This window comes from Leucoraja erinacea, chromosome 10, assembly GCF_028641065.1.
Source record: "Leucoraja erinacea ecotype New England chromosome 10, Leri_hhj_1, whole genome shotgun sequence".
NCBI lineage: Eukaryota > Metazoa > Chordata > Chondrichthyes > Rajiformes > Rajidae > Leucoraja > Leucoraja erinaceus.
In genome coordinates, this window is record NC_073386.1 from 9,003,912 (window position 1) to 9,030,180 (window position 26,269).

Below are 26,269 nucleotides of genomic sequence, written 5' to 3' on the forward strand. Positions count from 1 at the left end.
TACGCACAGCTGTGCAGAACGCGGCCAGCGGGAGTCGGGCAGCTCCCGCATCCAAGGACGAGAGGTAAGTACTTACCTTAATCGGGCCTTGTGGTTTTTGCTCCAGGGGGAGCAAAGTAGAGAGGCATGGTGAGCGGCCCCGTTTCGACTCCAGCGTGGAGCCGACAGTGGACGGGGAAAAGGCGCTACCCGGACCGCAAACGCTGCGGACCGCTGCAAGGAGCTGCGCTGATGCCGGTCCGCTGAACAGCTGTTTGGTAACAGCAGTGGACCGGCGGGAAGTTTTAAAAACCCGACCGGCAGCCCTGCAGACTCCTGACAAAGAGAATCGCCGCCCGGGAACCGCCACAATGCCGCCTGGAAAACGGCAGGCAGCCTCTACATACAGGTAAGAGAAAAATCTTCCCAATTCAACAGGTTCTACAGGAGCCAACTTCCTCCAAAACTGGAACAGGTTGGAGACAGCAAAAATAAGTATGTCTGTCTCCCCAAGCCAGAGGAGGTCATGGAGTTCACCTCCAGGAATAAAGGGGCACTGGCTGAATGCCAAGGGAGCTGACTCCTACCCCAGTGCTATTGCACTAGCCATCTCCCTTGTCGAGGGATTGATGCAACAGCGGAGTTTGAGCTATGCCTCCTCCAATTTATAGCACACCCTTTTGCTCCCTCTTTTGAGGCTAGCTAAGGAGGCCAGGGCTGGGCTGGCTTAAACGCTGGGCAGGCGGACGAGAACAGCAGTATGCCAGGGGAGCAGGATCAGGAAGAGCTACTGGGTGTCGTGGGCCACTACATGGCTCCTCCACGCGACCATCTTCCCAACAAAGCCCTGCAGGAGCAGGCCTTTCCAGAGGCAAATCCGCAGGCAGCTGGGTCAGCGGACTCGCAGACAAGCAGCAAATTCTACAGAAGGGTCAAGATGTTACCGCCTTTGCTCGTTTTTCCACGGTTTATACTCTCCCAGGATGAGACTATCCCATTGCACTACCAGGGTGCTGACGCCTAAGATGTTCCCAAATTTGGGATACTCGACTGAACAATGGTGCATATAGACCTGCCCGCAACCCCAAATATATGGGGCTATGCAAACCGCTGCTGCGGGAAGAGAGGCAGCTAAACCTGTGCGCCTCATGAAGGCAGGCCATGGAACGAGCAGGACATCGCATCCAACACCCAGCTGGCAGCACCCCTCGGCATCCACCAGCGATATCAAACAAGGACTGGTGAAAGCCTGGCGACCGCTTCACATTACCCCCAAAGTTCTTTTTAGACGGGGCCCAGAGCGGAGCCGTGGGAAGATGCGCCGCCCCACCGACAGCACCAGCATACCAGCAAACTACGCCTTCATGAGAAAACAACAAACATGGAGGTAGGTAGTCTGGTTCCTCCCAGTTTACACTAAACAAGGGTGTTCTACTAACTGCGGGGGGGGGGGGGGGGCATTTACACTTGTTAATAAAGCATGGGATGCTGTCACAAATAACTAAAATATACTCAACAGTATTAGAGGATAAAAACGAATTCAAATTGGGCATATTACCGCCAGTTCAGCAATGCGCCCAAAGGGCACTTTCTCCCTCTAAGAAAAGAGAAGTGAGAAGGTCAAGCTGAACTAGAAAGGCTTATTACTAAACGGATCATGGGAGTAAACATGAACCATTGGAAACTACAAAAGATGGTGAATGTAGCATCATCATTGATCTAATATCACTAAATAAATCTGTTGAGTATATATACACTTTAAGATGGAGATGGGTTTTTGTCACTGCCAGGCATCTGATCTCCCAAGGATACCTAAGGGGAGCATTGATATGGAAGATGCTAACTATCTTATACCCATACACTAGGATCATTATAGATACCTAAAAATTTTACCTGGATAATGGATATCCCGGTTAGGGCAACCATGGGAGCATAGAGCAGTCCCTATGGTCTAACTTCTGCCCTAAATCTATTATAAATATCAAACGGCCATGAAAATATTAAGAAAACAAGCATAATCATGGCATATATTGGATGATATCCTCATATTAGGGGAAACAAAGGAATTAGCTGTGGCAGCAGTTCTAGCTACGAAACAGCTCCCTAAGCTCTGAGGTTTATCCCACGCCCAGATAAACCAGTATTGAAGCGTTAACTACCAAGGATTATCTGGGCTTCAATAATAATTCCGTCCATATGACTGTTACTTTGCCTAGGTACTTGGGTCACTATAATCAAATCATGAATGAACCCACTGAAGCTATATCACAACTAAGGTGGTGGGTAGACATCTATTTGGCATAGTTTTCAGCCCTATTATCATCACCAATCCCAATTTGGTTATTAAAAACCGATGCCAATACTTTAGGCTGGGGAGCAACTAAACTCCATATCCAGCACAGGTAACAGATGGACCAATTCACAAACATCGTTACTACACATACCGGGCATCAACTACTTGGGATTGGTGAGCGCCTATTGGGCTAAAAAACATATGCATTTCAAATGCAGCATGTACATATGTGGTTACGGATTGATAATACTATGGTGGAGGCTTATATCAACCATATGGGGAGCATAATAATCATTGTTGTGCATCAAATTGGTCAAACAAATCTGGCAATGGTGTGTGAAAAGACATTTTAACTATCAGCTGCCTATGTCCTAGGAAGCTAGAACACAGTGGGAGACACCAGGTCACGGGGTAAATTTATGATTACATTGAATAGATGTTAAACCCAAAATATCTGCTAAAGGTATTAAGCAGTTTGAAAGCCAGATATCAATTTGGTTGCACAAGAAGGAATCACCAGTAACCTATGTATGTGACTTGGGAACCAGATTAGAGGCAGCAGCGATAGATGCCTACACGCTGGAAGGGGTAATTTCTGCTTTGCCTTCCTCCCTTCTGCCTCATCAGACGGGCACTTCGGAATACAGATGGGAGTCTCCGAGATATTGAACGTGCCCGACCGGCCTACACAGCCATGGTTCCCAGTTCATCACGACACGGTGGGCGAGTCACCTATGGATTTCCCTAGTGGACCATGGTTGCTGACTCAACCCAGTATCAGGCACAAGCCACCCATGCCAGGGAAACATCAAACTCCTGGGTGCAGGGTTTGAATAGACCTTACCAGGGACTGGGATTATCCAAGGGACCACCATGTCGGCATCCCTGCGAACAGTCACTAAAAGCTAACATGGGTAAAATACTGCCACGACGCAGGGACAACATACCGAATTATTCAACCACTGACGTATTGGAGTTCCTGGAACATCTACACCATGACCAAAAGGTGAGTTACAATGCCGTAAATACAGCATGAAGCGCCTTATCTGCTTATCTAAAACAGCATGACAGCGGAGCATGGGATCCCATCCACTGAAGGTAAACTTATGAAGGGCAACTATAATATAAGCCCCAAACACCCAGGTATATACCCATGTATGGGATATTGGTGTGATATTGACATATCTCAGAGAATGGCACCAGCCAGATCCCTCAGCTTGCTTAATCTATGTTTTAAAAAACGCTCATGCTTATGGCTCTCGTACACGCTCACAGAGTCCGGTCACTCCATAAACTAGACTAGATACATGGTGATTACCCCGGACGCATCACGTTCATATTTAGGTCTGGTAAAATCTAACTCGCAGGTATTTGGGACTAGGCGAGATTATGAGTTCGGCACGAACTAGTAGGGTCGAGATCGCCTGTGTTTTCCGTGCTGTAGTCGTTATATGGCTATATGGACCAGGAACGCCCAATTCACTGGTGGGGTTCCGGGCCTACCCACCAGAGTCCAGGTTGAGTGTGGTGACCCATCTACTACTATATATAGACACAACACACAATCTTAGAGGGAGAGGAAAGCCTATGGGTCAACCACAGTAACCCAAGACGGGGTACGAGCCAAACCACTCCAAGGTGGCTCAAACAGGTACTGAAAGCTGCCGGAATAGATAATAATACATTTAATCCCATTCCACTAGGGCAGCATTGGTATCAGCGGCTGAACGAATGGACATCCCGGTTGACCACATTTTCAATACAGCAGGATGGTCAAGGGAACGACGTTCTGAACATTTTTTATTATAAACCGTTGATAAACCTGATTTAATTGCAGAAGAATATTACAAACTGCAATATTAATTTAAGCTCAGGGGAGCTCTTTATGTTGTTATTGTTAACAAATACCTTTCTGTTTCTTTTGAAAGCAGATCCACTGGTTGATTACGATAACACTTCCTCCCTCATAAACTTCGGCAGTGAGTGAAATAAAAACTGTTACACGGTTTGAAATCACAGACCTTTGAAGTCTTCACGGAATCACTCACGTGACTCCGAAGTAAAATAGTAGGATTAAACGAGTACTTACCAGTATGAAGTTTGATCTGTATTTTATGAGGAGTTACGGTGAGGTATTACGTGCCCGCCGCTCCCACCCTCATTATATAGATCAAACTAATAAACTGATGTCTCGTGATCTTTACTATCTTACTTCAAATATTGTGTCTATCCTGTGATTTCACACCGCTGCTTCGAAGTATGCCGCATGCGCAGTAGAGCTGGGTTCTTCACGTAATACCTCACCGTAACTCCTCATAAAATACAGATCAAACTTCATACTGGTAAGTACTCGTTTAATCCTACTATTCTTGTGCACTGCCAGGCCAGTCCCCAGCAATGTAACTCACCCACTGTCAGCCAGGATGCTAAACTCAGCCCTGCATCCTAGCATTGAGCGGCTACATCACTCATCCGACACCAGCCCTGAAAGCATCATTGCACATTGCTTCCATGGCTCATTCCACACTGAATCGTGCAGTGATGAGCTCACTTTAACTGTTTCATTGCTGCAGGAGAGCTAAACCCTCATCCTGGCACAGCAGCACATGACAATGATTAGGGCTACAGAATGTAGTAATGTAATACTGTAATTACTTCTTTTAGTGGTCATTCCACTAAGTTTCTCATTGCAGAGGATGCATCTTGAGTGCTGTGAGGTACCCATCCGTGCTCTTTATTTGATAAATATTCCAATGATGGAATAATTACTACATTGTCAAAATAGTTGAAACTAGGATACGGGAACTGTACCTGGGCATTTTCACCCTTGGGGTTTGTAGCTTTAACTGATCAGTTATGATTTACTTTGCTTCCATTGCAGAGGGGCGGAGCTCTTAAGAAGGGACCAAATGCCAAAGCTCTGCAAGTCATGAAGCAGACATTGCCATATCAGTTGGAAGATCTTCAGTGGGATGCAGGCCATAAAACAAATCATGAGCAGTGTTATTGTTACTGTGGAGGCCCTGGGGAGTAAGTGAAATATTTTGTGATTTAGATTGAATGTGATATTACTTGATATATAAAAACTGTTCACCTATTCCCTATGAAGGAGAGCCAATCCTTCTGTCCTTTTCTGAGTTAAACCGATTCAGGGCACTCATGATCATGGAAAATGACATTATCCTCCTAAGAGAGTAAAGCACTCTTGTTTAATTTTGGCGTAAACAATCTTCAGTTGAATAAAATATTAATTGTGTAGGAAGGAACTGCAGATGCTGGCTTAAACCGAAGATAGACACAAAAAGCTGGAGTAACTCAGCGGGACAGGCAGCACCTGAAGAGAGTGAATGGGTGACGTTTCGGGTCATGGCCCTTCAGACAAATATTAATTGAATATTTTAACTTAATTCGTGTTCTGATCCTTTTGTTCTTTATAGCATTAGCTTCTTGGTACTATTCAAAATTGATCCGTGAGTTTCCCATTCCAGTGTGCTTCACTTGGACAGAAGCAATGCAGCCAAATTTGTCTTCAAGTGGAGTGTTGCAAACTTGCCTTAAATTTTAATTTTGATTAATCTTTCTTTTCTGGCTATAGGCTGAAGTTCAATTGGCAATGAAGATGTTCTCATGTCATATACATGACCAATCCAGGACATGGTCATCAACTTACTGTAGCTGTAGTTTCTCAATATTGGGCTGTTGGTATGCAATCTATGGGTACACACAAAACAAATGGGTTGGCCTATGACAGTTCAATTACTTTGATCTTTGTTATTTGTGTCAATCGGCTTTTAACGCAGCGCCTGCTCTTTGGAGTGCTTTTAGGCTGTGGGCCGAGCATCAAATATGCGTCTAGAATTTAACTTTCATGACCCATGTCTCGGAACTACATTAAATTTTTCACAGATTTAGATAAAATATAATTGAGAAGGAAGTCATAACTCGTCAGTGCCAAAAGTTGCACATTAATTAATTAAACTAATTAGAAATTGAGATCGAAAAGGTAAGCGCCATCTAGTGTCCAATGCCCATATCACACCATGGGGAGCCTAATTCAGCGCTGCGGTCTATTTAAACCATAATCATATATAATTATGTATAATTATATTATATAAAAATAATATAATGAATATAGTTGTAAGTGTGTATTTTGAATGAGACTGCCGCAGAGGTCCGGCTCCTGAACTGGCCTAATTAATGGGTGAGGGCAGTTCCTCTGGGTTCCCCCGTTTACTGAATCTCACTGACTGCCAGTGTGCAGAGTGGGGGTCATAGCCATCGTGGGAAGGCTAAGGCATCTTCCACTGACAGGAAAATGCCTAACCCTAACTCACCCCCCCCCCCCCCCCCCCCCCTTCTGGAGCTGCCCACGGCTGGAGCTGCTTTGGGACCGGCTGCGGGCTCCGTACGTGTGACCCCGCAGCACGTCCACCTCGGCCAGCATGCCCTTCTGGATCATTGTGGTAATGATGGTGGGGAGCAGCACTGCCCTGCACGCTGCCCTGGTCTCCTTCAGCACCCTCATAGCCCCGGCTCCGTCAGTCCGCCCGCTCGCTCATTGCAACACCGGCCTACCGACAGCCCGACTGATCACTCGCAGAACCCACCGGCGGCCCAGCCACTCGCAGCATCCACCGGTCGACCGACCACTCTCACCACCCACCGACGACCCGACCGATCCTCCACAGCATCCATCGGCCTACCGACAAGACCGACCCACAGACTGATGGATTGACCGACCAACCGTCCTTGCTGCCTAGAGACCATAAAACAAAGGGCGTAATTGGTCAAGTTGTGTCCGACCTCAATGTCAAACGTGCATTGATTGGACAATTGCTACTCGGAAAATTGGAGCATGTTCTCATATTTTTTAAAAAATGTGCAGGTTTTGTTCTTGACTAGTTTCAGGTATGATTTATATAATATTTTTACACAATATGTTAAACATTCAGGTAGTTCCGTCAGTTGGGTCACAAACTTGAATGGAAAAAGCTCCTCGGCTCACAGCCTATTTGGACGAATTTATTTTTGAAGTGTGAAACGGGTGTGAAAAAGTGTGAAACTTATTCATCAGTGTTTTCACAAGAACATTCTTTTAAAAATGGTCTTTCAATGTAAAATAACCTTTATTCATGGTGAAGATATTTTCATTGTGGTAAATGTTTAAATTATACTGATGCCTGATTCAGATTTTTTTTTTTTTAAAGTTGGTACCTGAAAATGCTGCAATGTTGGAGGTGTAAACAGTGGTTCCATGAAGCCTGTATACAATGCTTGCAGAAGCCCATGCTTTATGGAGACAGGTGATGCCTAATGTTACTGTTTAATTTTAACTCTGAACGGTGAACTTTTGACAGGACTGTAATGGCACGAAATGCATGCTCATTTCATCCAGGTGACTACTAACATTCAATTGCTATAATTTGCATACTTTTTGAGACGTAGGCAAACTGAAAACCACTTCACTTTGGCACAAACTTCATAGTATTACGGGCACATAAATTAAGATATTTTTGTTATTCAAGCAAAATCTGAAAAGGCTGGCTCCTTTAATTAGAGGACAAAAAATGGGTTCAAGTATCCATCTTTAATTCTAAGCAAATTATTTTTAATTTAGTGTCTTTCATATTTACTAATAGCTACTTGTATATTTGATTACTTCAATGCCTGGAACCTATGTTGCATTGAGCGTAAATTGAGGATAATGAGAGGCCTTAGAAAACCTTGAACTCTATATTTAAATGGCAAATTAAATTAATGTTCTAAGGAAAAAATAGGAACGTTACCTGTATCATACAAATAAAAATCTATTTTAGATGTAGGTTTGATTGCAGGCTGTGTTAATTTGAGAAAAATAGACAATGCTGGAGTAATTTAGCAGGTCAGGCAGCATCTCTGAGAATCTAGGTGTCATTTCATGTCAGAGCTCTTTTTCAGACTGCATTGTTTTGGGAGTGTTACTTTGAACTTTTTCCATTACGTTGGACAGTTGTCTAACATTGAGTTTGGTTTTCAAGTTTAAAAGTCTGATATAAAATGAAACTAATGCAGGAAATAGTCAGCAATAAATCCCAGGAGCCTGATAACCTGCATCCCATGGTACTAGGAGACCTACCTATGCAAATAGTGGGTACATTGTCATCTTCCAAATTACATAACAGACCATGTAAATTGAAGATGACAATGTAACCTCATTGCTTTTAAAAGGAGGAAGAAGAAAAATGAAGATCCACAGACTGGTTGGGGAAAATACTAAAATTTTATTGTGAAGGATGTGATAATAAGACTTTTTTTTCATTCATCAGGTTCTATTTATTTATTTGTTCTGTTTGCAATTCTGGACCAGAATACCTCAAACGTCTACCGTTACGATGGTATGTTGTTACATTGTCCAACATTTAAAAACAAATTGTATTACTTTCTGGTTTATATTAAATATTTTTTAAATGCTCATGGACTACCATTGATCAGTATGCCTTTGTTCTTGGAGGATTAGTTTCAGATAAGCAAAAATAAATTGATGTTTGTGTTAAGACATACTTTGATCAGATATGTGCCATGTATTCATTTTCTGTTGTATTTTTATAAATTCAAAATACATTTTACAATATTAAATGTTATTTAAAGAAACAGCATGTTAACAATAAACAGTGGCTTATAATGAACTGAATTATCTGATTTTTAAATAGATTTTGTTTGTAGTTTAGCCAGTAATATTGGTCAAATTTATCACCTTGGTAATTCCCTGCTTCCTCATTTTTCTTGGCCCTTTGTGCAGTAATTGTTTTCAGTCAGAAAACAAATGTAAACTAAATAAATGTATTTGGAACTATTAAAAATAATTGCTTGTGCCTGGATGCTAATGTTAAATTTTACTTCCCAGGGTTGACATAGCACACTTAAGCCTTTATAACCTAAGTGTTATTCACAAAAAGAAGTATTTTGATTCTGAGCTTGAATTGATGACTTACATTCATGAAAATTGGGACAGACTACAAACTGGTGAGGTAAGGCCCAGTTACAGTTTAGAATTGACTTCAATTGATTAGTGATTGTTATTAAAAAAAAAACAAAAAAAAACAGAATGCTGGTTGTGCTTTGTGCTGCAATATTTTAATACGCACTAGTTCCTTGCTAAGCATCACCTTGCAGAAGATGGAATGTTATACTATCTTGGCCCCTCTTGTCAGAATAATCCTGGGTACATGTCCATGATTCTTTTAAAAAAGGTGATCCACATATAACGTCTTTGCTGCTATGTGGGAGAGCTGATGTGACTTCCCCCAGCAACAAATTGAACACGATTCAGTGGTGGATAGACACAAAAAGCTGGAGTAACTCAGCAGGAAAGGCAGCATCCCTGGAGAGAAGGAATGGGTGACGTTTCGGGTTGTGACCCAGCTTCAGACTTTGTGTCTATCTTCGGTTTAAACCAGCATCTGCAGTTCCTTCTTACACATTTAGTGGTGGATGATTGTCTCTGAGGGATGTTGGCTGAGCCAGTATGAGAGATGTGGCAGTTCAGTGCTGAAATGTGGGGCTCAAGTCTGCATCGTGGCCATCATAATGAGTGTGTGCCACCTTTGGGGTCTAGCAATAGCTGCTTCATGTGTTGATGGACTTTTTGGATCCTAGGGTCTCTTTCCCTCCCCACCCCCCCCTCCCTTTACAGCTGCATTGCTGTACCCAGCCTGGAGACTTCTGTATAGTAGTAAGCCCAACATTTGTTGCTTAGGAGGGCAGAAACAGTTTCTCGGAACAGCAATGCTGTCGGTGCCACTTGTCTCTTCGTAATGACGCCTTTTAGCGTTTACCATTCCGGAAGACACCAGGATATCCTAACTTCTCAAATTTAGGTGCTGTCGATTCAACACCAAAATTTTAGAAATAACACTCATTCAAAATGAACTTTGTATTGTGCTGAGATTTACTTGATTCATTTAATTGTACTAAAGTTGTATTGAATTTTATGAATCATCTAATACATAAAATCATACAGCATGGAAACTGACCCTTCAGCCCTACTTGTCCTTGCTGACTAAGATGCCTAATCTCGACTAGTCCATTTACCTGTGCTTGGTCTGTACCCCTCATAAACTTTCCTTTCCACGTACCTGGCCAAATGTTTTTCAAATTCCATTATTGTACCTGTCTCAACTGCTTCCTCTGGCAGCTTGTTCTATGTACCCACCATCCTCTGGTTTTTCCCATTACATTTACTCCCTCACCTTTAATTTGTGCCTTCTAATTTCCATCTATCTTATAGCACGGACCAAAATGAAATACAACATCCCTGAGGCGACCTCACCAATGCCTTGTACAACTGCAACTGTTCCACGTTCTATACTCAATTCCCTGACTGATGAATGCCGAAGTGTCAAAAACTTTCACCACCCTATTTCCTGTGATGCTGCTTTCAGAGAAAAATGCACTTATACTCCATGATTCTTGAACTCCGTAACAATACAGTATTGTTAAATAAATCATTAAAGACCATGTTCAGAAATGAAGTGTTTGGTTTAAGAACAAAACCTCGGTACATATTGGAAAATGGTAATTAATCAATATGTTAATATACATAATACATTTAATTTGGTAAATGTTTTGATGGGGTGTGAAAGTAAAACATGAAATAATTTTAAATTTCTCTTCTTTATTTGCAGCTTACAGATACCCTAAAATCTGACCGATACGACTATGTTCTTGAAGCCCTGAATGAGAACAAGTGCATGTAAGCTACATATCGCTAACCTACATTAAGAGCATTACCTATGTTTGGGGAATAGGGATGAGAAAATGTTGTTCATTTGTTAAATTTCTGTTTTTGCCCTGCATTTTAAAAAGCTGTCAGAATAGGATTTTTTTCAAGTTATTTGTTATTCCTGTTTGTCACACCAGTCAATAACGCTGCTTTGTTTTATATCAGCATTCTGTGTGTTTCTACAAAGTCTACAACAGCATTTGGAAAAAAAACTATTTGCAATAAATCAAGTCGCAGGCAAATGAGAGAGTAAATTATACAAACTATTTCTGGATGAGTTCGAACCATTTGGACTGTTAGTTTAATGCTGTAATTTATTAGAAGCAGTGAGTGGAGTTTTTTTTTAAATATAAAATCACAAACAAATTCTAATCTCTAGAAGCATCCTTGAAAAATGAAATTGGGCATGGTTGAGATTGAATAAAATGGTGGCTGGGTAGAATTTATTACCTCATGGTGTTTTCTGATTTGGAAATTCTTATTAATTCCTGCCAACGCAAGCATCTGTTCTCTTTACTCCTCTCATTTCTTGTGGAAGTGTATTGGGGTCCCCACAGACAAATGTCGCACAATACCGTGTACACCCAGAAGATGGATGCTTTACAACGCAGCGCAAACATTGTTTATGTTTCATCTGACAATAATTTATTTAGGTTTATGTCTGGAAAAGAAATCAAGAAGAAGAAACATTTGTTTGGATTGCGAATTCGGGTTCCTCCCATTCCTTCAAATGGTGCAATGAAGACTGAGGAAAGCACTGAGGAAGTTTCTCATGAATTTAAAATTAAAGGGAGGAAATCCAGTAAATCTGCACCCTTACCTGCAGCTGCAAAAAGGTAAAACACTTATCTATAATTACTATCCTGTGATCCTTTTTATTAAAAAAAACAAAAAACTGCCTTTTCTGTCTTTGGGAACTTGGTATTAATTGAGATCATTCTGATACACATGAATAATGTCTGTGAAACGGGACTGACCCTACATTTATTAAATTAATGTAGGGTCAGTCCCTTGTTTATTGTGATAAGACATCTTATTTAAAAAATGTTAAATCTTTTTAGTTGACATTCTAACAGCCCATTCTAACACAATTGAAGGTATTAGTCCCTGCACAGCATTCAACAATGCTTTTAGATACACAGGTGCACAACCTTTTATCCGGTGTTCCGGAAACCGAAAAACTCCGAAAACCAGCCATTTTTTCCAGGATGTCGTCTGCACACCAAAGCTCGCGTTTGGCGCCAAACTTGACCAGAAACGACCCACGGTCAACCCAGGTCTGTACTACTGTAGCGGCTGCCTCCTCCCCGGAGACCGGGGAGACACTTAAACATCTGTAAATCATTGCTTAAATGTTAGTCAGTTAGTTTGGAGGGCTTTTATGTGAAGGGGGGGGTTGAAGGGGTAAACTTTAATTCTTAGTCCCCTACCTGGTCGGAGAGACAGGGAGCGATCAATGCCTTACCGGGTCGCCGTGCAGTAAGCTCCGCAGCGCTGTGGCCGGTGGGGCTGCGGGCAGCGCCGGTTGTAGCTTGGACCCCGGCAACTCTACCCCTGGCTGCGAGGCACTCCAAATCCAGCGCCGCCCGCGACCGGACGCCCCCAGCTCCGCAAATGTTGGGAGTCGGCGGCGTCGCAGCGCTGGGATACCAGCAGGAAGCGGGCAATGCCTTACCGGGTCGCCGTGCGGTAAGCTCCAGGGCGCGGAGGCTGCCTTCTCCCAACATTCGCAGAGCTGGGGTGGGGGGCGTCCGACCGCGGGCGGCGCTGGATTTGGAGCGCCTCGCAGCCAGGGGTAGAGTTGCCAGGGTCAGAGCTACAACCGGCGCCGCCCGCGGCCGGACGGAGCTCCCAGCTCCGCGATGTTGGGAGTCGCCGACCAGGTAGGGGACTAAGAATTAAAGTTTACCCCTTCACCCACCCACCCCACCACCACCACATAAAATCCCTCCAAACTAACTGACTAACATTTATGCAATGATTTACAATGATTCCCCAGTCTCCGGGGAGGAGGCAGTCGCTCCAGACTTTTCAAGCCGCCCGCGCTACCTACCTAATCTACGCTAAAAATCTTCCATTCGGAAATCCGAAAATGTCCGAAATCCGACAAGTGTCTGGTCCCAAGGCTTTCGGATAAAAGGTTGTGCACCTGTACTGTCAAATAAATTGTGGAAGTTGCCTAATCTGTGACACAGATTAGAATGGTAACTCTGGGTGAATGGTCGATCTTTAGATGCAGGTCCTGTAATGCTTGTTCATTAATAATTATAGCAAAGAAAATCACTGACTGAAATTGTTTCTGAACATTGGAAATTAAAACAAGAAGTCTTGAGAGACGGAAGAGGAAAGTAAAATTAAAGTCTGAAAAATGAATACTGTAAAAACAATGTGCTGGAAGTGTAGATGAATAGCATTTTCATAAGAAATGTGTCCGGACTCTTTTTTTTGTGATCACATGGGACCTAATCTCAGTAGTTTTCAAATATTTTCTAAAAATCCTTTTTGTCTTTGGAGCTTTTCTAATTGTAATCTAAATGAAAGCTGGTACTGGCAATAATTAGGGAATCGATTATTGGTTCTGAAAATCTGTTGGGAGACTTATTACATCAGTAGTTTTGCTTTCTTATTGGATCAGCTGCGCCTGCCTTCTCTGAAGAACTTGGGTGTTGCAGACTGAAATTAATAAGCAAATACATTGATTTTTTTCATGTTAACTACTCAAGGTATTTTCTCTCATTAGTCCATTAAATAATGGCATAGAGAAAAAAGGCAACAAAAAGTCTTCAGTTGAACCTTCTGAACAATATACAAAATTGAAGAAAGTCAAGAGATTTTCTAACCCAGCAACTGTGGTAAGAATGTTTGTCCTTAATGTTTTTCACTAATTTGATGCATGCATTCAAACTGCTAGATATAATTGCAGAGACGGAAACCACTTTAGTAAAGTGACATCACATGCAAATCTTTTATGACCACCTGAGTTGAGATTATTTTGATTGTGGGGCTCACAAGTGTAGAACTGATTGATCTCTGCATGTGCATTTCTAGCTAGCCTCACTGTGTACAGATTAGGAGTAGGTAATCTGAGAACATTTGTTTAAGATTAGTACAAACATGTGATACTTAGAAGCAATCTATATAATTTAGTTCTGTAATGGAAATCTTTCCTACTATGTTAAAGTTATCTGAGCTGATTTTGTTTAAAAAAAGATGTAAAGATTAGGTTTGAAGATTTCTTAAAAATAGTTTGGAAATAATATTCATCAACATCTGTGAATATAGAACTTTCTTATAGTAAGTATGAAATACCTGAAGACTGCTCTTTAAACCAGTTGAGGTTCATTGCTAATCCATTTCTGGTTAACTGGCATATTGGTGAATCTGTGGAACTCTCTGCCACAGAAGGTAGTTGAGGCCAGTTCATTGGCTATATTTAAGAGGGAGTTAGGTGTGATGGAGAGAAGGCAGGTACAGAATACCGAGTTGGATGATCAGCTCGAATGGCCTACTCCTGCACCTATTTTCTATGTTTCTATATTATAGTCCTTGCATTTCTAAACCAGTTGCAGCTAGAAATTGTGAATGGAAAATTTTATTTTGAAATTACATAAAATTTATAATATTTAGTTTGAAAAGCATATAAAATTATGTGGGTTGTACATTAACTCTACAAAGATGTAGATTTTGAATGTAAAAGTTATGGTCATTCCTTACCGTCAATCATTGAAACCTGGCCTGCTACATACTATTTTGGTGCATAAAGAATTATAATACTTTAAAATTAAGAGTAATTTCTCTAACTGGTAACTTAAGGCAAGTGAGCGGGATCAGGTAAACGATGTACAACTGGAATCCCAGAAGAAAAAAATTTGGAGTAAAGTTGTAATGCTGTTTTTTTTTTTTTTTTTTTTTGGGGGGGGGGGGTTTGCTAGATATAGTTAAGCAGACTAAACATTTGGGGAACTGCCTTAGCTCATTATAGCTCATTGAATTTGATTCCAATCAACATCTTAATGGTATTAATGACTGCACGGACTGTTCATGGATTTGCACTTCAATGAGCTGTGCGTTAATGAAGAGCAAGGCAGATAATGATGCACGTTTACAGTTGAACTTGAAATCCAGTTGTTTAATAGCCATTTTGATCCAGCACTGTTTCTTCACTTCCAGGAAAATGAGAAAAGTAACCAAAGCCACTGTGATTTTCAGGACCAATCTGCAATGTTGGATTCACTTGCCTTGGATCTTCCTGGTCCCAAAAGGTATTTTTTAGGTTCTGTGCAAAATAACTTTTTGAAATAATGATAAAAAGGATTTTGAACTGAATTTACCATGGTTTTTGTGGACTTTTATCAGTGACCCTTTTCAACATAAATGTAATGCTTAGTATAGGGGTACAGCATGGAAATGGGCCCCTTTGGCTCACAGAGTCCATGTTGACCATTGATTATCTGTAATCCCATTTTTGCATTCACCACCCACACACTTGGGGCATTTAAGAGTTCAATTAACTTACAACCCCGCATATTTTTTGGCTCTGGAAAGAAACCAGAGCGCCTGGAAGAAACTCATGCAGTCACAGGGTGAACGTGAAAACTCCACACAGACAGCACCCGAGGTCGGGCTCGAACCTACGTCTCCTGGCTGAGGCAAGAGCTCAAAAGCTGTGCCATTGTGCTTCCCTTTGTTTTAGCAAAAACTTGAATATACAATTGGGTAGACATTCTACTTTGCCCACAAATCTTAAATCCTGTAGAATGCTAAAATACATTACTACCTTGACTGAGAAACTGTGGCTCTGAAGGGTAGGGAATTCCAAAGATTGACAAAGCTCTTCATCATAATTTTACTCTAGGCAGTTCTAGAAGGTTGATTTTTCTATTCCAAAGCACTCCAGCCAAAGCAAATTTCGACTGCCCTGTTGGGTTCTTTGGGAACTTGTTAGTAAATCAGCTCTCCCCTAAAACACTAAGGAATTGTCTAATTTGTCAATCATTTCCTTAAATATGCCCCTCTCATCTCAATTATATACATGTTTGTTAATACGCCACAGGAGATCCCTTTTCCCTGTGGCCATCAAACTGTACAATTCCTCCTTCTGTCTTGGGGTAGACGGAGACTGACTCCCTTCCTCCCCCTTCTCCTCCCCTCCCCCCCATCATTAAACCCCCCTTAAGTCACTTGTTTGGGTAATGTGACCTCTGTTCCTGGTGTCTTTCAATGTGCTATAGCATTGCAGCAACGTCTGCTCTCTGTATAACTATCCATCTTCCCCTCTAGCCTACTTGCTTGATATACATTGATATTCTTGTTCTGGGAGGTGAGAATTACTCTCAAATTCAATAAAATTTCCTGAATTAATTTTATTCCATAGCAGTGGATAATTTCACACGTCATATTCTATATAATGTCCTTATCCCGTCTACATTACCTTACCTTGCACTGTTTGTCCCTTCCCCCTCGATCCCTGTCACCGGCTACACAATTCACAACTTTCCTATCCTCGAGTTTCACAATTCGCATCTCTTTATCCTTTTGAGCTCAGGCCTTTTTTTCATCTCTGGCCTTTGTACAACAATCAGCCTATTAGGAAAAACCCCTCAGCTGTGTTCACCTATTAAAGGCTATGATCTATACTGTCCCGTCTCTCTTCCAGCTTTCTTTTACACTCGACCCCCCCCCCCCCCCCCCTTGCATTCAGTTTGAAGAAGGGTCCCTTCCATGTTGCCTATCCATGTTCTCGAGAGATACTGCCTGACACGCTGTTACTCCAGCATTTTGTCTTTCTTTGATAAACCAGCACCTACAGTTTCTTGTTATTACATTTTTTTACTGTCCCTTTCAGGTTTGCTTAATTTATGACATTTATCAGCAAACTTGAATATATGCCGTTAAGTCATCGATATTAACAATAAATATCTGTAGTGCTAAATTGGTTGCATTATACCGCTCCAGGTGTGATTCTTCTCCCACACCCCCCCAACCCGTTAATCCATGTTTGCATTAATCCTGATTAATTGAGACTCAATCTTGTCCAAAGGTGTGTTGCATCAGTTGCCCCAAAATATAAATTCCCTGAGTTTCTTGCTAATTAAGCGCCATATAAAAAGTATGACCAGTTAATTTTCTAATTAATTTCACAAGTTTCTCCCACAGCATCTTCACTGCTTTGCTCACCTCCACTCTGCATTCTTGAACAGTTATGTTTTGTTTCAAGAAAACCTTTGCTCTTGCAGCCATTTTGTGCCTAATTACCTACTGTTTTTAATATCAATCCTGGATTATCCTTTAATTTAAAAATCAATCTTGATCAATGCAACCATCTTCAATATAGCAAGTTCCTACAAGCAGCAGTATATTTGTGATCAGATGATTTGTTTTCCTATTGTTTATTTCAGATGAAATTTGCCCAAGATGGTTAATTTATTCGCTTCTCTTTGAAATACTGTTGTATGGCCCAAACTATCTTCAGACCTGGCCCAAATTCTACATCCAAGCCAGAACTACATTCTTTTAGAATAACATTTAAATATCAGCCTGTTATCTCCTGGGTAGAACAAACTTCAAACCGTATGATTTTAAATCAAGAATGCTTCCTGTTCAGCCACCGCTTGGCATCTAATATTTTACCTAACTTCTCTAATTGCACATGCATTTATGAATTGGACATTTTTCAAACATTTCCCTTTTCTTAACTACAACCATGTCTTAATTTCCCAAGCTTCCTTAGTCAGTTTGAGTCTAGGTCCCTAATTGCTTTTTAAATGTAAGATTCTAGTTTGTTTAATTACATTGCTCTTGAATATGAAATTATTTAAAATTTATTTTATGACAGGAGACTTGTTGAGCAAACGGCACAGTCTTCTAATACCTCTGATGTAGAATCCACTGGTGCAGCTAGTACCACAGAAACTACCTCAACTAGTCTGTCTAGACAGTCCAGGTGAGTATTATTTTCTGAAATAAAGATGTTTGATTACTCTCCCTAATCCAAAGAAACCAATAGATGAGATTGGGATTTAGAATAGTACTTTACAGCACAGGAATATAATTTTTTTGCCCACAATAAATTTGAGTGGAATTGATCGCTAAAACTGTGCTGTTTGTTAACATCGGTAATATTCATTTTGAGGTGCGGTGGAAGTGGGATTGTGCTAATTTTTAGTCATAGAAACACTTGATTTCATGGACATCTGTGTGTTTTGTGACATTCCATGCAACCTGAAAACAAAGGCATTTATGATGTTAAGATTTAAAAAATTGCTTTTGATCAAAATTGTAGATGGCATTGAGCTTAACCTAATTTCTCCTCTAAAATTTAGTTACCTAGGAATTTTTTACTAAATAGGTACAGAATCTTAAGATTACTTGCATTTATGCCCTCTGGTATTGCTAATATTGCAAGTAATGTTGCAGTTTTAAATGCTTATTCTTTTTTAAGAAATTTGTGTTTTTGACTGTTTTAACATTTTTTAGTCTTTCTGGTCCAAGAAGGAGAACTCGCACTGGTAGATCTTGGCCATTGACTTTGCAACGCTTGAAAAAAAGACGTGGCCGCACTTCTGCAAGAACCTTTCAGACGCAGACGTCAGAAAGTGGGAATGATGCTGATGAAAAGGATGATTGCCAGTATGACGGACTTGATACCGAAATCATTGAAGATCGGGATATGCATCTGAATCATTTAAAGTCCTCAATCACCAACTATTTTGGTGCTGCTGGTAGACTTGCCTGCGGTGAAAAGTATCGAATCTTAGCTCGTCGTGTGACTCTGGATGGCAAAGTTCAATACCTGGTGGAATGGGAAGGAATAACTGCATCTTGATTCTTTCTAATCAAGTTTGTTTTTAAAGTTTGTTTCATCTTGTGAACACTTGAACCTTTAAAGATGAGTTTCAGATAAACCAAAAGGTGATTCTGAGTATCTCCTTTGTATTTCTAGTAAACTTTATTCCTATGCAACTGAGGTTTAACCCCTGGGAGTGGGTAATTGAGTGTAAATGTTAATTAGCCATAATTTTCAAAATTTTCAGGAACCATTTGCAATATTTTAGTGACTTTTCCACTCAGGCTTGATCTAAGAATTTTGGTGCTACTGCTTACAACTGTGTACTTAAACTATGCCTGCAGGGATTAATCTGTAGGTTTGTCTGTACCAAAATGAAGTAATGTAGCTTTTTAATATTGTCTGTAGTACTGTTAGATGTTGGGAGATTTTTTAAGTGTGTTGAATTCACAGGGTGAACAGAGTATTGCCTTTTGATGTAGCAGTACTGTACCTGGCAACTTGCTGTATCTTGATGATCACATTGATACCTCTGGAATTTCTGAAATGTTACCTTGGATTGTTTTTAAACTGGCAATTTTTTTATGATGCTAGTGTAAGCAAATCCGTTATTTCTATTTGTTTTTAAGATTTAAAATGGGCATGTTTAGCCAAAGAATAAAATATTAAATCTACATGTTGAGCAGAAATGAGTAACTATATTTATAGCATTTACTTTGAACCTTGTTTATTCGTATCGCGTTCTACTCTTTTCCCCTCTTCAATTATTATCTCTTCTTTCCACCTATTCTATAAAGAAAACTTCATTTGATTTCATATGTCTTGTAAAAACCTTGCTATATGGCCCCGGTGGCTGTTGACAATTTCCCAGTACATTTTGGGTCTACTGAGATGTATAGGAAGTTCTTTCCCATGGTGATGTTTGGTGAAATTCACAGTTTGAAAAATTTTAACCTGGTCAGAATGAAGAGTAAATGCTGTCTTAATCTACATTATGAAGTTTTGACTTGATCTGATGTGGGTATTATCTATGGTGTTCTAATGGACTGTAGGATTTTGCTTTAAGGTCATTTGTGAATGTGAAGAAGTGATGAATTATTGCAGATTTGAAGCAAGGAATATAGTGCAGCCTAGGTTAACATATTAATTTGATTAATGTTCAAAAAATTGACAAATTGACAAATTTTGTGTAGGCAGGTAGGGAAGGTGTGATAAATTTCATGTGGCTGTTTCTCGAGGCAAGCTTATTTGATTAATTCTCAATTTTTATAACTCTTGTGTGCAAAGATTAGCCTTTACGAATATGTTAGCCTCTGGCTCCACAAGAAGTTTCCACCATGGAGTTTTGGCTCATTCGTGTTGATGGAAAATTACTCTAGGGTTTTGGTAACTTTCTTAACAAATTGAGATCTGTATAATCACAAATGTTCAAGACTTCTGTCACTCAACAGTTGTTTTGGAGTAGTCTGATAGGGTAACAATCGACCAGATTGAACTTTGCACGTTATTGGATGGTTGCCAGTGTTGTACTTAAATTAGGACAGCTTATTAGAGCTACATGTATTCCTGGAACTATGTGTACAGTAACACTTTCGACCAAAACCAAAAGATGCAAAATTAATGTCTTTAATTGGGTTGAATTTAAGTTATAAAAACATGCAACCAATAAAAAGGCAAACTGTTAAGAATCTTGCAAAAACTTAAGGTTACATGTGCTCATCTGAAATGTGTTAAAACACTGCTAATACTCTAGGGATGTTAGATTGTCTAACTGCTCGAGCATTCAAACTAATTTCAGAAAATAGTTTACACTAGTTTCTTTTCCAAATGTTTTCAAAGGAAGTTGTAACAGTAAACTGACATGAAATGAGGAATAGCAAGTTACATTGTGAATATTTATGCATGTACAGTTAATGAGCTTCCTGTGGCATTGTATAGATTCAGGTTAGTTTATTATAATTATACAACTGTGCAGTGAAATCTCATGTTCACACAAAGCTCATAGTAAACAGTAATGATACAACAATAATACAAAACAGCAGATTAATGCAAGATTGTGGTGCAGTATACTGTTTACAGGAAGAAGATAGAGCTTAGAAACATGGTGTCAAGACAACTTAATGTTAGCAAATGTCATTGTAGGAGCAAATGGAAAGGCCATGCAGAGTTGGTATTCAAAGTAATGGGTGATTTATTAAAACTGGTGCATACCAGGGAGACCAATCAAAGCTCATCTCCAGAGTGTGCCTTTGGTACGGCTTTTACATTCTCATGTGACAAGATTACACAAACTTGATTTAAAATAAAACTAGGTCTTGATTACAGAAATACTTAATTAGGTAACACACTAGGTCTTGATTACAGAATAAAATGGTTATGCACAAGTCTAACTTAGTTGACAATTAATCCAATTTTCTGTTACAACAATGGGTATCGTTTCTCCAGCATCTATGGCGAAAGGGAGTAGGTGACGTTTCGGGTCGAGACCCTTCTCCAGAGATGTTTCCTGACCCACTAAGTTACGCAGCATTTTGTGTGTATCCCCGTTGATGACTGGTGTTCGGCTTTCAACGGCACCGAGGGGGTTAACCGACAGCCACTGGATAAGGCGAGAGGTGCAGCTGACGGTCCCCGTCCTGTCAGGGAACGGGTTCCTCGGGAGTTGGAGCAGAATTGAGCTGGAGTTAGCGCTTCTCCGTGCTGGCTGTCAGCCTGGGGCCGCCAATGCTCCGAGTCAGTGTCCCTTAAGTCCAGGGTCACCCCAGACATCTCCGATCGCCCTGGACAGGGATGGGACACTCGGGATTGTACAGGGACGGTCCCAGTAGCAATTCAACAGTGCTTGAAGCACCGGAGACTCTGGTTTGATCCTGACTACAGATGAAACGCAGGTCTGTACACACGCAGCAGATCAGCTGCCGAGAATGTCTATCTCGAGTGACCTATGACCAGGGCATGCGCAATTGAAATACGAAACTCGCTTATTCTACAGGTGTAAAGAGCATATTGACTAGTTACATTACGGCTAGGTTTAGCAACTTGCAAGCTGCATAGACAAAGTTTTGTCCCGGCAGCAGCATTACTTGGCGATGAGATGCCCCTTTCCTCTTTTCGCCCCCTCCCCCACCGCCCTCTCCCCCCCCCCCCCCCCCATCCTCCCCCCTGGACTTTCAGAAAGCATTTGATAAGGTCCCACATAGGAGATTAGTGGGCAAAATTAATGCACATGGTATTGGGGGTAGAGTGCTGACGGATAGAAAATTGGCTGTCAGACAGGAAACAAAGAGTAGGGATTAACGGGACCCTTTCAGGGGTACCACAAGGCTCGGTTCTGGGGCTGCAGCTATTTACAATATACATCAATGATTTGGATGAAGGGATTCTAAGTAACATTAGCAAATTTGCAGATGACACAAAGCTGGGTGGCAGTGTGAACTGTGAGGAGGATGCTATGAGAATGCAGGGTGACTTGGACAGGTTGAGGGAGTGGGCAGATGCATGGCAGATGAAGTTTAATGTGGATAAATGAGAGGTTATCCACTTTGGTAGCAAAAACATGAAGGCAGATTACTATCTAAATGGCGTCGTTGGGAAAAGGAAGTACAACGGGATCTGGGGGGTCCTTGCACATCAGTCTATGAAAGTAAGCATGCAGGTACAGCAGGCAGTGAAGAAAGCGAATGGCATGTTGGCCTTTATAACAAAAGGAATCGAATATAGGAGCAAAGAAGTTTTCCTGCAGTTGTACAGAGCCCTAGTGAGACCACACCTGGAGTATCGTGTGAGGAAGGACATTCTTGCTATTGAGGGAGTGCAGCGTAGGTTTACAAGGTTAATTCCCGGGATGGCGGGACTCATATGCTGAGAGAATGGAGCAGCTGGACTTGTACACTGGAGTTTAGAAGGATGAGGGGGATCTCATTGAAACATATAAGATTGTTAAGGGTTTGGACACGCTAGAGGCAGGAAACATGTTCCCGATGTTGGGGGAGACCAGAACCAGGGGCCACAGTTTAAGAATAAGGAGTAAGCCATTTAGAACGTAGACGAAGAAACACCTTTTCTCACAGAGAGTGGCGAGTCTGTGGAATTCTCTGCCTCAGAGGGCGGTGGAGGCAGGTTCTCTGGATACTTTCAAGAGAGAGCTAGATAGGGCTCTTAAAACTAGCGGAGTCAGGGGATATGGGGAGAAGGCAGGAACGGGGTACTGATTGGGGATGATCAGCCATGATCACATTGAATGGTGGTGCTGGCTCGAAGGGCCGAATGGCCTACTCCTGCACCTATTGTCTCACTCTCCACCCCACCCCCCCCCCCCCCCCCCCCCCCCACCCCCCCCCCCCCCCCCCCCCCCCCCCCCCCCCCCCACCCTCCCCCACCACCCCCCCCCCCCCCCCCCCCCCCCTCCCCCCCCCCCCCCCTCTCCCCCCCCCCCCCCCCCTCCCACCCCCCCCCCCCCCCCCCTCCCCCCTCCCCCCCCCCCCCCCCCCCCCCCCCCCCCCCCCCCCCCCGGTCTGTTTAACGGCCGCCCGCACGTAATGAAAACGCGCGATTGTGGCCGCTGGAGGCGGGTACGGGGGCCGAGCTCGCTGTTGGTTCTCACTGTTCAATCGGCTACTCGGCGCCGAGTTCAAAACGGCCCCTCCGGCGCCAGCAACGACACCGACCCGAGCGACGAGATGGCGGCTACAGGACGCCGCCTGCCCCGGCCCCGGCCCCGGGGACATGTGTGAGTGTATCACTGGCTTCCCTCCCGCTCCATGATAAGTCACTTGCTGTGCTGAAGGTAATGAACCGCCTCTGTAAGTTTTTTTTCAAGATGGAGTGGTGATTTTGGCCTAACTTTCACTCCCCTCCCGGCCCGAGTTCGTTGGGAATAAATAAAGGCGAGTGATACAGTGTGGAAACAGGCCCTTCGGCCCAACTTGTCCCAGCTACCCCAGTCCCAATAAACCTTTCTGGCTTAAGCCCTCCCTTCACCACCTCCAGTTTAAATTCCATTTGGAGGACCAAGAAACCAAAAACCAAGAAGAACCCAAACCTGTCCCATCCATATACCTGTTAAACTGTTTATTAAATGTTGGGATAGTCCCAGCCTCAACTACCTCTTCTGACAGCTTGTTCCATGAACCCACCACCCTTTGTGTGAAAAACGTTACCCCTCAGATTCCTATTAAATCTTTTCCCCTTCGCCTTAAACCTGTCCTCTGGTCCTCGATTCACCTACGCTGGGCAAGAGACTCTGTGTGTCTACCTGATCTGTTCTTCTCATGATTTTATACACCTCAATAAAATCACCCCTCATCCTTCTGCACTCCAAGAGCCCCAGCCTACTCAACCTCCTATAACTCAGATCCTCTAGCCCTGGCAACATTCTTGTAAATGTTCTCTGTACCCTTTCCAGCTTGACATCTTTCCTATGACATGATGCCCAGGACGGAACACATCGCGGCTTCACCAACGTCTTATACAACTTGCAACATGACCTCCCAACTTCTATACTCAAAACTCTGACTGATGAAGCCCAAAGTGCCAAACGTCTTTTTGACCACCCTATTTACCTGCGACTCCACCTTCAAGGAGCCATGCACCTGCACTCCTAAATCCCTCTGCAGGACCTGCCCATGTTAGAATTCCCAAAGTGCAACACCTCACATTTTGCCATATTAAATTCCATCAACCATTCCTCAGCCCACCTGGCCATTTGATCAAGATCCTGCTGCAATTTTTCACAACCATCTTCACTATCTCCAAAACCACTCACTTTTGTATCATCTGCAAACTTGCTGATCTTGCCGTGTATATTCTTATCCAAATCATTGATATTTTGTGTATTTATAGTGACACAACTTCAGGAGTTCAAACACCCATACAAATGGAACAAACAAGTAAACCCTGGAAATGATTTTGGGAGATTTCCAGGAGATTTAACGATTTTCAAATAGATGTCTATTACATATCAAGATAAGGCTGTATTATCACTCACCATATTCTTGTAAATGGAGAAGCTTTCTCTGGATTACTGAGTTGTTGGGTTTCAGAAATGATTTTGTTTTTCTTTTGAGGCAGATTGATTATAGGTAAATCAGGGCTGTCAACTCACGCATTGAGCGTGGGAGTCACGCATTTCACAAAATTCTCACGCTGATCACAAATTTCTCACGCTCAAATCTGCAGATGTTGGAAGGTCAAAATAAAGCAAAAATTGTTTTAGAGGTGAGTAAAAACCATGAGGGGAATATATAAGGTGAATGTATAGTATTTTTCCTGGGATACGTGATTCAAGAACTAGAGGGCATTGGTTTAGAGCAGGGCTGTCAAACTACTGGCCCGTGGGATGATTTGGGGAAATAAAAAGTAGTTTCGTTTCTCCCGTGCAGATGGTGTGATAGGTGAGACTCGCCGCTTCACTGACATACACTCTCACACATGCACTGGCACACACAAGGTTTAAAGGGATATGGGCCAAATGCAGATAAATGGGACTAGTTTAGATTTTCATGCAGGCACCTTGACCTGCATGAACAAGTTGGGATGAAGGGCCTGTTTCCATGCTGTAAGTCTATGACGCATTGTAGAAAGGGTGCAATCGCTCTGGAGAGGATCCAGGGGTGATTTTTGAAGATGTTGGCAGGGCTGGAATTTTTTTTTCACTTTGAAGAAAGATTTGATAACTGGGATTGTATTCTCTGCAGCAACGGGGGTGAAGAATAAACTTAGTTGAGGTGAATAATATTATGAGAATAGGACATGGTTCGCTTAACAAAGAGTGAGGGAAGGAACTGCAGATGCTGGTTTAAACTGAAGATAGACACTCGGGACAGGCAGCTTCTCTCGAGAGAATGAATGGTGATGTTTTGGGTCGAGACCTTCAGACTGAAGAGGTTGAAAACCAGCCATAAAACACAATGACTGGAGATGTGTGTTATCCAACTAAGGGCACAAATCAGAATCATGTGTTCATCTTTATTGACATGACACCATAATAAATATATTACAGAATAAACAATTTAATGGGGTGGAATGTTGTTGCAGCAGTAGAGTTGCTGCCTTACTACCACATGGGTTTTCTCTGGATATTTTGGTTTCTCCCACGTCCGAAAGAAGTGCAGGTTTGTAGGTTAATTGGCTTCTGTAAATTGTCCCTGGCGTGTAGGATGGAACTTGTGTATGATAGATTGCTGGTCGGTGTGGACTTGGTGGGCTGAAGGGCCTGTTTCCATATCTTAATTTCATTGAACCATATACGAATTAATATGTGAATTATTTTCATCTTGTTTCTATAGTCAAAGGGTAAGGTTGATTGATTTATTTGTGCAGGACAATGATGGAAGTCTGACTCTTGCCTTGTTTCCCTTCTTTTTCTTCTCTATATATGCATAACAGCATGAATTATAATCTGATTTCCATACATGAATATAGTAATTGCTGCTGTGCTGCACCTGTTTAT

The 26,269-nt window shown here is 42.0% G+C and overlaps 2 protein-coding genes and 1 long non-coding RNA gene across 13 annotated transcripts in view; 2 read left to right on the forward strand and 1 right to left on the reverse strand.

Moving 5' to 3' along the window:
- The window catches only part of mtf2 (metal response element binding transcription factor 2), a 31,831-nt gene extending 12,338 nt beyond the window's left edge, over positions 1-19,493 (forward strand). For 2 of the 4 annotated variants that reach the window (XM_055641419.1, XM_055641420.1), the window contains exons 6-15: positions 5,154-5,302; positions 7,480-7,575; positions 8,578-8,646; positions 9,156-9,279; positions 10,936-11,003; positions 11,687-11,869; positions 13,774-13,885; positions 15,204-15,295; positions 17,869-17,976; positions 18,510-19,493. In XM_055641419.1, the coding sequence (XP_055497394.1) occupies positions 5,154-5,302; positions 7,480-7,575; positions 8,578-8,646; positions 9,156-9,279; positions 10,936-11,003; positions 11,687-11,869; positions 13,774-13,885; positions 15,204-15,295; positions 17,869-17,976; positions 18,510-18,858 (1,350 nt within the window). In that variant the 3' untranslated portion in view covers positions 18,859-19,493. Of the gene's footprint in view, positions 1-5,153; positions 5,303-7,479; positions 7,576-8,577; positions 8,647-9,155; positions 9,280-10,935; positions 11,004-11,686; positions 11,870-13,756; positions 13,886-15,203; positions 15,296-17,868; positions 17,977-18,509 lie in introns of those variants that run through there. The other 2 variants (XM_055641418.1, XR_008724095.1) reach the window with 2 other exon arrangements.
- Positions 947-1,986, reverse strand: LOC129700759 (uncharacterized). Its single transcript, XR_008724096.1, has 2 exons — positions 1,860-1,986; positions 947-1,791 (listed from the first exon to the last, which is right to left on the reverse strand). It is a non-coding gene; the product is annotated as an uncharacterized LOC129700759 (long non-coding RNA).
- Positions 19,494-23,319: 3,826 nt separating the features above from the next.
- ccdc18 (coiled-coil domain containing 18) overlaps positions 23,320-26,269 on the forward strand; it is a 78,654-nt gene continuing 75,704 nt past the window's right edge. For 3 of the 8 annotated variants that reach the window (XM_055641422.1, XM_055641423.1, XM_055641425.1), the window contains exon 1: positions 23,320-23,548. In XM_055641422.1, the coding sequence (XP_055497397.1) occupies positions 23,358-23,548 (191 nt within the window). In that variant the 5' untranslated portion in view covers positions 23,320-23,357. Of the gene's footprint in view, positions 23,606-24,888; positions 25,036-26,269 lie in introns of those variants that run through there. The other 5 variants (XM_055641427.1, XM_055641428.1, XM_055641426.1 and 2 more) reach the window with 5 other exon arrangements.